Genomic DNA, 14145 nt, shown 5'->3' with positions numbered 1-14145 from the left:
GTCACAAAAATGAAGTCACAAGTCACAGTCCCATAAAAGTTGGCTGTGCCTAGAATAGTAGCTGTTTCTGTTGCATATTTCCTAGAGGCGAGCAGAGCTTTCTTGGCTGTGTTCAGCCCTTCATGCTTTTAACATTGTTTTCTATAGTTGATGACTATCAAACAAAACCAAGAGGGATGCATGGTTATGTACATGAGACCTCCCGTTTGCAAAGTTGATCTACTACCCACTTGGCCTGTATCCCATTGGGGAGGTGCTTTGGTGTCTTCACCTTGTTTTCCGGGAAGCTTGACTGATCTCTTCTACAGAACAGTTCCCCACCTCCCAACTACACAACCACAGATACGCAGTTGCATCAGGGAGGCAGAAGTGTGGGTTGGATTGGTTTTGTGCATGTGTGTGTTCAAGGCTTGTGAACAGCTCTCAGTTGAAATCTAGAATGATGCAGACTCCTCTTTTCATCAGCCTCCTTGCTGCCTTCATAGCCCTGGGTGAGTATGGAAACTTTTTGGGGGGTGGGGTAGGGTGGAGGCTTTGCAGTCTCAGAAAAAAATGATGCATGTTTCATCTCACAGATAGTCCTCTGTGCAAAACAATCATCATTACTCCCTGGGGTTCAGAACTTTTGCAGGAGTCCACTCATTAGCATCTGCAACAATATATTGAAATGGGAAACTATGGGTGCTAAGGAATAATAATAATAATAATAATAATAATAATAATAATAATAATAATAATAATAATTTATTTATACCCTGCCCATCTGGCTGGGTTTGCTTACAACAAAAGATTAAAAATACAGTAAAGAATCAAACATTTAAAACTTCCCTAAACAGAGCTGCCTTCAGATGTCTTCTAAAAGTCAGATTGTTGTTTATTTCCTCGACATTGGATGGGAGGGCATTCCACAAGTGCATCCGTCTTCGGTGATATAATATGCATGCTCATTTCCTAGAGTAAAGGCTTGGCTGGGGGGAGAAAGAGCCAAGCTTGGAACTAAACAGACAAGTGAAGCCGAGCATCCTGTTATGACAACCTGCCACGACTTTGCTGATTCGGTGAGATACAATTTCCTGATAAGGCATAAAATAAAATAAAAAGAGAGGGAGGCATTAGGAGAGCACATACTTTCCATGTGTTGTAACATCTGAGCATTCCAAGGGTTGGGAGTCTGTGCTTTTACTCTCACCCGTCTGGCAGTCAGAGAGATGGAAGAGGCGATAATTTAATGCCTCTCAAACATATACCCTGTGGTAATGTAGTTTTTCCAAGGGCTGTTGGCACTACAGTCAACCAGGAGGAAACACAATTCCAAAGAGACTGGAGTAAATTTATGGTTTATATAAATAATAACTGTAGAGGTTTGAAAACTCTAGCAGGAATGAAATAAATCTTACGACGTGGACTGGATATAATAAGAAACTGCGGAAAGGAGACTGAAGTAAGAAAGCCTGTTGAAGGGAGGGAGGGAGGGAAGTCAATGCACGGCAGAGTGTTGGGAATGAATGTGGACAGAAGATTGTTGAATAATACTGTACTTTGTTTGTGTGAAGTGAAAAACCAATAAAAAGCATTTATTATTTTTAAAAAAGACACTGTGCACTAGCATATAGCTCTGAGAGTTACATGTCAAAGTGGGTGTGTCCAAATTTAAGGAATGGGTGTGGCCTATTGGATTTATTTCTTAAATGACAACGTGAGGTTCGGGTGGGATCAAGAAAAAACCTCTTCGAATGACAATGAATCTGTGAGAGAAAAAATAAAATGGACAGATTTGAGGCGGCCTTGCAGGGGCACAAAACATTTGGCATCTCAGCGGGGGTACCTATTAGAATCATATTTGTTTTGCATAATTTTTTGGGGGGGGGGGTTCTTGGAGGGCCACAGATTTTTTTGGCAGCACATGAGATTTATGGAAGCAGTCCGATATAAAAATTAAGAATGGAAAATTTTTGAGACCCTCAACACCCCCCCCAATAAACAGCTTTGGAATCAATTTAGTGGGACAGTTTAGTGGGACTGTTGCATATTATTATTCCCCCAATTTAGTGGGACAGTTGCATAAGGAATTGGCATCATATATGGTGTTGGTTTTATTTTTAAAAAACACAATTGGTTTTCCAATAAAGCCTCTAAGTAGTTTGCAGAAAAATGGAATAAATAAAATCATTGCTGGACCTTGAAGTCCTGGACCTTGACTGAATTTTTCTGTTCTGTATTGTTGCTCTTTGGCTGGAGCCCTGGCTGACTATTCCCAAATTCCTACTCTTAGCTGCAACTGGCAAGGAGTAACAACAACAACAACAATAATAATTTATTAATTATACACCACCCATCTGGCTGGGTTTCCCCAGCCACTCTGGGCGGCTCCCAACCAAATATTAAAAACACAATACAGCATTAAACATTAAAAACTTCACTAAACAGGGCTGCCTTCAGATGTCTTTTAAAAGTCAGATAGTTGTTTGTTTCCTTGACATCTGATGGGAGGGCATTCCACAGGGTGGGTGCCACTACCAAGAAGGCCCTCTGGTGGTTCTCACAGGGAGGGAACCACCAGAAGGACCTTGGAGCTGGACCTCAGTGTCCGGACTGAACGATCCCTGTAACCTCACTTCTCATTGTGAGGGAACGCCAGAAGGCCCTTGGCGCTGGACCTCAGTGTTCAGGATGGACAATGGAGACGCTCTTTCAGGTATACTGGGCCAAGGCCATTTAGGGCTTTAAAGGTCAGCACCAACACTTTGAATTGTACTTGGAAATGTAATGGGAGCCAATGTAGGTCTTTCAGGACTAGTCTGATATGGTCTTGGCGGCCACTCACAGTTACCAGTCTAGCTCCCGCATTGTGGGTTAATTGCAGTTTCTGGGTCACCTTCAAAGGTAGCTCCACATAGAGCACATTGCAGTAGTCCAAGCAGTAGATAACCAGAGCATGCACCACTCTGGCGAGACAGTCCGTGGGCAGGTGGGGTCTCAACCTGCGTACCAGATGGAGCTGGGAGACAGTTGCCCTGGACACAGACGTCACCGGCGCCTCCATGGAAAGCTGTGAGTCCAAAATGACTCCCAGGCTGTGCACCTGGTCCTTCAGGGTCACAGTTACCCCATTCAAGACCAGGGAGTCCTCCACACCAGCCCACACCCTGTCCCCCAAGAACAGTACTTCTGTCTTGTCAGGATTCAACCTCAATCCGTCACTGGGAGAGGAGGGAAACAAAGTGATATGATTAAACTAGACATCTGAAATATGATTGATTGATTGATTGATTGGGTTTTTATATACAAGAATGTTATACAAATAAGTATGCCAAGTTTTCTCATGTATATCACAAAAAACAGCATAATAAATGTGGGGGGAAATATCTACAACCGTATGTTTCATTATTAGTGGTCAATGTATAAGTTCCTGGTTTATGAATTGGTTAAAACAGTTAGGGAGAAGGAGAAGGAGAAGAAGCAATTCTCACTACAGCCAACCAAAGACAACCAACCACACCCTAAGCCACCCCACATGTCTCTCACCATCAAGGAAATGATTTCTCATTTTGACTGCAGCACAGGAGCTGGAGAGGAAGCTGCTGTAATTACGTTATATCAGGACTCTGCATGCAAGTAATATGAAAAAGAGACTGTGCAGGCAAATCAGTGTCTCCAGACCTCCCAAACCAATGGAAATTGATGGGTTTCTGTTTGCTAACTGACCCCAGCACTTCACTGCCACCCAGCTTAATAGCTTTCCTACCCTGGGGACCCCGCTAGCTGAAGAGGATAATTGGGATGAGGAGAGAGAGGGGGGTGGCGGGTTGAGATTTCATTGATACTCTGGCAGAAAAGTACCGTACTTTTCCATGTATAAGACTAGGGGGTTTTTTTACTGGAACATTGTGTTTAAAATAGGGGGTTGTCTTATACATGGGTCTTCTTTCTTTGGCAGTCACTCGAAGCCAAGTAAGTTTGCCTTCCATAAACACAGTTTTAACAATGAGTCCATAAGTGACTGTGGAGGCCAGTTCTGGATCCACATGTCCTTCCACAGTGGGGACATTGGTTTCTGGGCGGGAGTTGATCACGGTGTGGATTTGCCAAGTGTGCCTTCCCTAAGCACGTTTCTCCCTTGCGTCCTGAGTTTGAGTGTCTTCAAAGCCCATGGCACCTTTGGTAAAGGCTGTTCTCTAACTGGAGTGCTTGCAGGCCAGTGTTTCCCAGTTGTCGGTGTTTATACCACATTTTTTTTAGATTTGCCTTGAAACAGTCTTTAAACCTCTTTTGTTGACCACCAGCGTTATGCTTTCCATTTTTAAGTTCTGAATAGAATAGTTGGTTTGGAAGATGATAATCAGGCATCCGCACAACATGTCCAGTCCTGCCTAGGGGGGACGTGGGATTGGTCGATGCCGTGAGCCGTAAATGGTCTGCAGCGTGTTATTGATGCCTGGGGCAAGGGGTGGTGTTGATTGGGTGTTGGTGTGGAAATTGGGCGGGCAATAGGCTGCTTCTCCCAGCAAGGGGACAGATGTTAGTGATTTCAGGCAAACCCCCCTCCCGTAAAAAAAGCTCAACAACTCTGGGCAATCTTCCCCCATTTTTAAATTTTTTTGTCCCCCAAAATAGAGTATGGGAAAGGTATAAAGAGTTATTAGAACCTAAAATGCCTTTGTGGTTCTCACCCTTAGAGGCGATAGCAGTAAAAAGGAAAAAATATGGAATCAAACTGGGACATATATAAGGATTTATTAGAAGAAAAAGATAACAAATTGAAACTGAAAGATTATGAGGAAATAAAGCACCCCCTAACAGGGTGATTCAGTACCACCAACTAAATGAAGTGTTCAAAGCAGATTAAAAAAAAAAAAGGTTTTGGAAATGAAATTTCAATGTTAGATAAAGAATTATTAGATAAAACAAAGGTGATTTCTAAAATGTATGGAATTTTGTTGGAATGGGAGATGTTTTATGACTTTATCATGTTTTATGACTTTATTGTGTTTTATGACTTCCTTGATATTGTATGCGGCCTGGAACTGGTCTGTGACCGAAATAATAAAATTCATTCATTAACAATTTTAAAAATAAATAAATAGAACATTACACTTTTTTTAAAAAACAAACTTCCTTATAAAGGGCTGTCTTCCGATGTCTTCTAAAGGTTGCATGGTTACCGTATTTATCTCCTTTGCTTAGTGGTTGCATAACTCCATACCCTCCAGCATTTATCTGATGAAAATAGGGATGTACTAAGGAAAAGAGGGACCTCAAATAAGAAACCGGGGCAGCTTCTGTAAATCCAGGACCGTCTCTGATGATTGGGACACTTGGAGGGTCTGTAATGACTTTAGCCAGAGGGAAGCTGCCCAGGGTTTGAGTACACCTTGTTTTGGTACATCTTGAGTTCTTAACTCTGGGTAAAGAAAAAAGCGGGAGAAGGAGAGAAAGGAAAATTAACAACATCGACTTTTCTTATTTTCTGTGCTTTCAGGAATGGCTCTAGAATGTGAGCAATGTACTGCGCCGATAAACCGCTGCTCAGGACCTATGAAGCAATGCACCCAGGAGCAAGACACATGTGTTTCTCAGGTGTTGAGTGTCAGCGTTTCTGGGTTAGGTAAGTGGAGATGACCTACAGCCATCAGCAGATTTGAACAAATGCGTAACATCCTCTTTCCTGGGTGGGGAGCAGGGCAGGGACAAGACATTTGGGCATCTGAGGAAGACCCCCAAATGTCAACCTGCCCCCCCATTCCCACTAGGGAAGAAGAGGAGAGGTCCCAACAAAGGAGGAAAGGCAACTAAAGCTATTTGAATACATTGAGTTCGCTAAATGACAGAAACAATTAGGAATGGAACAAGCCAAAAGTTCACTAAGGAATGGGAGTGCTATAAAAATTACCGTATTTTTTGCTCTATAAGACTCACTTTTTCCCTCCTAAAAAGTAAGGGGAAATGTGTGTGCATCTTATGGAGTGAATGCAGGCTGCGCAGCTATCCCAGAAGCCAGAACAGCAAGAGGGATTGCTACTTTCACTGTGCAGCAATCCTTCTTGCTGTTCTGGCTACTGAGATTTAGAATATTTTTTTCCTTGTTTTCCTCCTCCAAAAACTAGGTGAGCCTTGTGGTCTGGTGTGTCTTATAGAGCAAATACCTAGAAAAACACTGTTCTCAAATAAAACCTTTATTATGCTTTGATTAATTTTTGCAAAAGACAAAACAATTATAATAACCAACAAGCTAATACAGTACCAAGGAATGGAAAACATCTAAAGAAGGCAGTTAAAGAATGGGGGGGAAATGACCCAAATTGAGGTGGTGGACGGAAGTCAATTCAAAAGATTAGAATTGTTAAGGTTTGATCATTAAATACAAGTATGGGGAATGGGTGGTGCGAAAGATAATTAGTGGCTATGTATTTTTTCTCTTTATTTTCTTTTACTATGTTACTTGGGTATAGTTTGAATTATAGATGGAGAATGTTTATGGATTTGTGCAAAACAAAGCTTAATACAAATAATTAAAAAGAAAGAAAGAAGAGAAGAGGGAAGATCTATGTCAGGAACAAGGGGTTGAAGAAAGATGGACACCTGCTTCCCCAGGGGACCCTGTTGTGTGAGGCAGTCTCCTCACCTTGCCTCTTGGTGGGGAGGAGAGTTCAGCTGGGTTCCTTGCTGTGGTTTAATTCCCTGGAGATTCCAAATGTAAACAGTTACCCTACCTTCTGTCTGCAGAGGAGCTTTGGTTGAGCATTAAGCAAGGAAACAAAGGGCATTTCCTTGACTTGGATTGAGAAAAGTGCTAAAATTATGAGAATGATGCCTGCTACGTATCTAGCACATATCTAGTAAAAGGTAAAGGTAAAGGATCCCTGGTAGTTAAGTCCAGTCACGAACGACTCTGGGGTTGCGGCGCTCATCTCGCTTTACTGGCCGAGGGAGCTGACGTTTGTCCGCAGACAGTTTTTCCGGGTCATGTGGCCAGCATGACTAAGCTGCTTCTGGCGAAACCAGAGCAGCGCATGGAAACACCATTTACCTTCTCGCCGGAGCGGTACCTATTTATCTACTTGCACTTTGAAGTGCTTTCAAACTGCTAGGTTGGCAGGAGCAGGGACCGAGCAACGGGAGCTCACCCTGTCATGGGGATTCGAACCGCCAACCTTCTGATTGGCAAGCCCAAGGCTCAGTGGTTTAGACCATAGTGCCATCCGCGTCCCATCACATACCCAGGTCTAAATGGCTTGGGATCCAAGTACTTAAAGGAGTGGCTTCCTGCTATCAACTGCAATGCCCCTGCTGATGGCTTTGCTGGTGGGAGCTGCTGCTCAGTTGGCACTGACCCACAACCAGGCTTTCTTAGTGGTGCTGGAGTGCCCTCCATGGTGAGGTGGCATCTGTTTCCCACATTATTAACACCCAGGAGGAAGTTAAAACTAGGCATTTATTTAATGGCTGAAAGATGCCCTGTTGATATTATCAGCTCAGGCCATGTGACTGTTCTTGAATGGTTTCCATTTGTTTTATTTGTTGATTGTATTTCTTTGCTGTTTTCTTGCTTCCGAACCTGGATTCTTTTCAGGGTAGAGGTGAGCTAAGGATTTAATGAAACATGAACTCGAGAAACTGGTGCATGATGGGCCCATGCCCTGCCTTGAGACCATATGCTACGATTGCTAAATATGCTGGGGTGTGTGGCCGGTGGCTGCCCACATTAAGGCTAAAGCTATCGCTTGTGTTTCACAAGATTTGCCTTCTTTTGATCCCTCCAGAACAAAGTGTTTTTGAGAAGGGTTGCGGCTCATCAAAATTGTGCGGCAAAGGGCCCCAAATCATCAACACTGGCCCACTTGGAACAACAGTAATCGAGACTCTTTGCTGTGTGGGAGCTGCCTGCAAAACAACATGGCCCGCTAGTAAGTCACCGCTTGTCTCTTTATCCTTTCCTCTCTCTTTTCATCAGTCGCTTGCTGACAACCTGGTCACTGAGATTCATCCTGATTCATCCTAAACGTTGCAGGAAAATGGGAAGATACCCACCTGCGGAATAGTGACAGTTTAGAAGTGGCCATTCTTTTTCCTTTAAAAAGAAATGCTGTTGCTTCCCAAACCCCTTGGGAAACCTCAGCATTGATTTGATGTTTTACTGTGGCCTCTTGCTTCTTCCAGACTGCTTCGCCAAAAACAATACCCTAGGTGCATCAGAACAAATGCTCAACTAAGATGGGTTAGAATCAACCCCCCATGTAAGTTTTGTGCAAGCATATCAGGAGGAATGCTCAATGAACAAGTCATGTGGATGATGCTAAAACATCAGGAACAGATTCTCTTTACAAGACTGAAAATCTTGGGCTAAGAAGATGCTCTGTGCAAAGAAGGAGAACCTGTGGCTCTCCAGATCAGGGTTTCCCAAACTTGGGTCTCTAGCTGTTTTTGAACTACAACTCCCATCATCCCTAGCTAGCAGGACCAGTGGTCAGGGATGATGGGAATTGTAATCAAAAAACAACTGGAGATCCAAGTTTGGGAAACCCTGCTTTCAATGATGGCAAACTGCAACTCCCAACATCCCTGGCAACTGGCTAGCTGAGACTGATGGGATTTGAAGTCCAACAATAGTGGAAAGGCTATAGGTTCTCTGTCTCTGGCTCCCTGGAAATCTGACCTAGAATTGGAGGTGTGTGAGGAAATGGGAGAGTGCAGATGTTCAGTGGTAGGGCCAATTCAAATGCCTGATGGTTTAAGGAGGGAGGGCAGGAGGAACCTCTCCCAAAGATGGGGAGGAGACAAAAAATTGGAAGGGGCTGTCATTTCAGGTGAAATGGTGCCCCCATGTATGAAGCCAAAGATGGCAAGAAACATGGTACTGGCTTGTCAAATGTGTGTCCTAGACATATGAGGCACTTAGCAGAATGGGAGGCACTTAATTTTTATGATCTTCTTCCTAATCCCCTTGGCAGCGCTGTTCTTCTTACATCCCAAATCTGATTTTCTCACCTTTCTTCCAGCTCCAAGGAGAAACACCACATTGAATGGAAGGCAATGCTCCACTTGCCCACCTGATGGAGCCGAGTGTAAGTTTCCGCCCATCAAATGTGCTGGAGAGGAGACCAAATGCTTTGAGATATCTGGAGCTACAACCATAGGTAACTATAAATCACCTATTCTTATAAGGGTTTGTTGGAGGAACTTGATTTCTGCAACTCTTGTTGCAGATTGGCCTCATCCACACCTACGATGTTTTCTGAGGAAGGTAATTGAGAGGACTGTGGGATGGCAACTGTAAATGTTTTTTGAAGAGACCCATCATCTAGACCAATTCCAGTCTGATTTTGGAGCTGAATTAGTCTGGGTTGCCTTGAAGGGGTGACCATGATCGAGAGAGAGTCAAGGGGAGGGCAGCCTGACTTCTACTCCTCATCCTCTTTGTGGTTTTGATACCTTAGTATCCTCCTGGACCACACTGTGGGATGGGTTTCGGAGGTACTGCTTTACATTCCCGTTTCCAGCATTAGAGAGTATCATTCATGCAGTTATGCTGTGGAGTTCTGCAGTCATTTGGAGAAGTCATTAGGAGATGTGGAGCATGCTGGTTATTGATGCATGCCACCCCCAACTCTGTTTCTAAACAGTACCTAAATCAGGTGCAAGTGGGCATGAAATGGGCTGGTGCCTGGCGCAGTGATGGGCTGGATGGGGGCCAAAAAACTGAGCTTAAATCCTGGGATAATGTGGATTTTGTGGGTGAGTGCTTCACTGGTCTGGGAAATCTGTCAGTATGAGATTGCATTGTCCCTTCCAACCCTATGATAGTATGGTGTCTATAGCCCTTCTCGGCCCTAGTGATCCCCAGATTGGATTAGGGTGATGCGTACTACATAGGGCTCCCTTAAGGTTGGTCTAAAAGCTTCCGGTAAGGCAGAATCCCCCAGCAAGACTTATTGAAAGGGGTTCCATATCAACAGTATAAAGCACCTGTCTTAAAAGAGCTGCACAAAATAGAAATGTTGAGAAAGAAACTCTTGCCTTCATGGATGCCTTACGTTGTATACTCCTGCCCAGTCACTTCAGCCTTTGGCAAAGAAATTTGTGATGGTGCCCAATGCTCTGGAGGCTTCACTTCTGTCCACTAAGACAGGGGCCTTCAGTGTGGTGGCCCCTGCCTTTTGGAATGCACTCCCACCAAACATCTGGCAGGCACTACAGTATTGGCATTTAGAGACCTGCTTAAAATCATAACTTCACTCAGACCTGAGGGCGTGAGCCAGCCATGTTTGATGTATTAAGCTGCTCTACTGATCTGAAATGCATTTTGCCATTTTTAGTGATTGTTTAAATCTCCAGCTCTCCCAATAATTCCCTTCTCTTCCTTCTCCTTCCCCTCTCCTCTCCCCCTCTCATGCAGCTGCTTACACAGAGAGAGGAGGGAGGGAGGGAGGGAGGAAAAGCACCTATCCTCCTTCATGCAAGGAAGAGAACAAATGAAAGCCGCTAAATGTCCCCCTGTTCCACTCTTGGAATTTGTTTCCTGCCCAGCTTGCCCAGCCACTGACTCCCCCACAGAATAGAAAAGTGAAATCACTGGATGAAGTATCTCTCCTGATAAATGACTGTCGTTTCCTTCAATTCTCTTTGCAGCCGGACAAACGGCAAACACCGTCCTCAAGGGCTGTGCAAATGAACTGGCCTGTCAAGCAATGGAAACAGGCACCCAAGCATTTGGGAATGTGATACAAGAAGTCAAGTCAGCTAAATGCACAGATGGGGCGGCCAGTACCATCCCAGGATCCCTTGGACTCCTCTTCCCAGCCCTTAGTGGGCTGCTGCTGGTCAAGTTCCTTGCTTGATTCCCCAGTTGATGCTAAGATTGGAGAATCCGCTTTGAGCTACTCCTCTTTGCTGCTTGCTTGTGGCTATTATTGAGGCCACCTACAGATGCTGAAGAGCAAGGGCCAAAGGCCAGTCTCCAGTCTTGTCTGTCTGGTCCTTGAGAGTCTTCCTTTGACACCTCCCTGCCCCTTTCACCCACCTTGAGCGCTTTTGGCTGCTTGGAATGTGTCTTTGTGCTCCGATGATGCTTCTAGCTTGCCTGGTTGGAAGACAGAGATAGATGCCTGAGTGTGTGTGCACAAAATAGTCTCCTATGTAAAGGAGAGCTTTACATTCGCTAGTCCCCAATAGTTGCCTCTGGCTCCGCCTACCAAAGGCATGTGGCCCCCAGTAGTCTGCGCAGAATGGAATGTGGCCCTTGGACTTACAAGGCTTCCTCATCCCTGCCCATAGTCTAGAAGCTCATGTTTACATCTACTGCCCTCCAACAGGAGCAAAGGGTGATGTTGACCAAGGGTTGGTTGGTGTCTTTACCAGCAGATGCCACTATTGGGTGGCAGGCAAAGGAGGCTGGCTGTGTCTGTACAATACACAACTGGGTCTGGATAGTGGCCAGCAGTCACTAGCGATGCCCTCCTGGCCAGTGGTATTTCTATCCTGATTCAGCACTGGGTCACATAATCAGCACGCACCTTTTCACTGAGCTAGGGCTTTTCTCTAGGAACTGGTGAATCTGCCCATTTCTCTCAATGTCTCCCATTCCCCCACCGCATAATAGTTCATAATAGTTCAGTTCTCCACATTTCTGCATTATATTTCTTTTTAAAAAATGGAATAAAGGTCACAAAAATCATCACCATTTTAGATTCCACTTCTCCTAGCATACATTTTTTGTCTGTCAAACATACCCAAAGTTTGCAAGCAATTTCCTGTAATATGCATGTATGCACACTAAATTTAATGAGTTTTAATGCACATTAACATCTGTGATTATGTACACATTGGTTGCTTGCAGAGCGGTGCTGCAGAAGTGGAGATTCAGAAGGATACCTGCTTTTTGGTTCATGCCCAACCCAATCCTGGAAGGAAATACACTAGCGCCAAAAAACATCATTTAGAAATGTTTAATCTGAAGAAAAGTGCACTCAGTGCCCTGGGCTGCTTTGCAACAGTAGGGTAAGCTCAACTCCACCACAAAATTGTACAAAAGTTATGGGAAAGAGGCAAAAAAGGAGAGCAAGTGGTAAATTGGTATCCTTTGATAGACAGCTTGCAGAACCCAACACAGCTGACACTGATAAGAGCGCTTTGCTTTATTTTCTTCCTCTAGTGATGAAGTCGTCTCCTCTCATAATTCAGTCCTGGTTCCACTTTTGTAGTGGATGAGTGACTTCTTAAAGGCATTACAGATTTTGTTCTCTACTGTTGGACTTTTGTGCAGCCAGGAGAAAGTTGTTTTTCGGAGGTATATAGATGACAGCAGGTAAATAAGCAAATAATCTCCCGGTAGTATGGGAAACATCGACTTCATATGCATCAAACCCAGGGATGAAGCTCTGGGTTTTCAAATTGTGCCGCAACGTGTGTCCGTGTGTGTGTGTGTGTGTCCATGCAGGGGTGGCGACTTGGGCCCCAGATCATGCATGCCCAATCACACCCGTGATGTAATGTGACGTCAGGATGTCACGTTACATTGGCACGCTGCAGCGGCGCTTCCAAGGCCTCATGGGGCCTCGGAGGTCATATCCGATGCCTTGAGAGAGATCTGACGTGAAGTCACCTCAGAGGCCTGGCAGGGCCTTGGACATCACTTCCGAGGCCTTGTGGGGCGTCAAATGCTTTGCAAGGCCTTGGACATTGCCTCGGAGGTCACATCAGGCTCCTGACATGACTTCTGGTAGAAACCGGGAGCCCCACATTGTGGGTGCCGAGAACCCACAAAAAAAAAAATGTGAGTACTCAGGCCCCCAAGAGTTGTTGCCAGTGTGTCAATGTGTACAAGAGAGAGAGAGTGAGCAAGGGAGGCAGAACTAGCATATACGTCATGGGAAAGTGCCTTAGAGCACTACTACAAGCACAGTTCTCTCCCCAGTGATAAACTATATTTGAACTGCTGTGCCAGCAATGCCAACAGTTTTTGCCTCTGCTTCCCACCTTCCAGCTTTTCCTGGTATTGTGGTAAAACCGCTCCTTGGGTTGTTGTCTTTTTTAACATCAAGAAGTATCTTAGTTGATTAAGGAACAAATCTAATACTGTGTGGCTTTTTACCATGTATCTTTACTGTGCTATATGAGGCATTCATCCATATTCCCACCACCATCACATATGTATTGAACCTGTGGATTCCATCAAATGTGTAAGTGAAAGAAATAATATGCTTGGAAGTTGGGGTATTAAATAAAACGAGATAAATAAATCAAGCTATTATGTGCTGTTAGCAGTTTTTATTCACATGTATTTTCCATAGGTTTGCCTTCAGGTGAACTCATCGAAAGGATATCTAAACATATATAAAAATCCAAAGGTGTTTATTGCAATGAATGGGGGTAAATTCTGGTTTCCTTAGTTTGTGAGAGGCAGCCAACAAGGCTGTCACTCCTTTATTGTTTGTTTGTTTGTTCTCTTGATTGAGTCCCTGTCAAGTGTGGGGAGCATTCAGCTCTGCAGATAATGCTGAATTCAAACTCGCCATCGCTGCCAGCAAACATAGCCAATGTCACTGTCTGGGTTACAGGCAGTCAGAGTCTCGGCTTGGTACGTTGGAACCTGGGTAGAGGTCGGGAAGCAGGAATCAGCAGTCCAGGGTCAGCAGTCCAGGGGTCAGGAAGCCAAGGGTCCAAGAGTCAGGATACCAGGAGTCAGAAAGCCAAAGCCCAGCTAGGTGTGTAGCATGTTGCTGTGGCAAAGAGCCAGGGGGAAATGCTGGTCTTATATACCCCTCCTGACCCCTGCTACCAGGTGCTACGAGTCTTCTGTCAAGCCTCCCCAGTGTGGCAGCGCCTTGCCCTTCCAGGCCAAACTCAGGAAGGCCCCAGTCCTGCGAGGCCCTACCAGTCACAGGGCCTGGCTCCTGCATGCACTCCTGACAGCCAATCAGCAGGGATAGTTGAGGTTTAGAAACATCTAGAGGGCCAAAGGTTCCCGGCAACTGCTGTTAAGGAATGGGCTGCTATTTACAGTTGAGAAAGTCACACAAGAAGAATTCAACATTAATTTATATGCCAGTCATGTAGCTTTGCGCACATTCGATCCTGACAATCCACTTGCAAAGCTGTTGGTGGTAATTGAAGATTCCAACAGAATCTTGAAGATAAATTTCATGTTGG

General features: G+C 44.7%; 1 protein-coding gene across 1 annotated transcript; it reads left to right on the top strand.

Moving 5' to 3' along the window:
* Positions 1-65: 65 nt before the first annotated feature.
* Positions 66-13239, top strand: LOC310684677 (phospholipase A2 inhibitor NAI-like). The gene is made up of 5 exons (XM_083456141.1): positions 66-491; positions 5480-5605; positions 7761-7904; positions 8997-9134; positions 10627-13239. Exons 1-5 carry the CDS (start codon positions 440-442, stop codon positions 10833-10835), a joined length of 669 nt encoding a protein of 222 aa, XP_083312267.1. The 5' UTR covers positions 66-439; the 3' UTR covers positions 10836-13239.
* Positions 13240-14145: the final 906 nt, after the last annotated feature.

This window comes from Podarcis tiliguerta (assembly GCF_965153285.1).
Source record: "Podarcis tiliguerta genome assembly, chromosome: 8".
Lineage (NCBI taxonomy): Eukaryota > Metazoa > Chordata > Lepidosauria > Squamata > Lacertidae > Podarcis > Podarcis tiliguerta.
The sequence above is the reverse complement of the archived record's forward strand: the minus strand, read 5'-3'. Positions and strand labels throughout refer to the sequence as shown.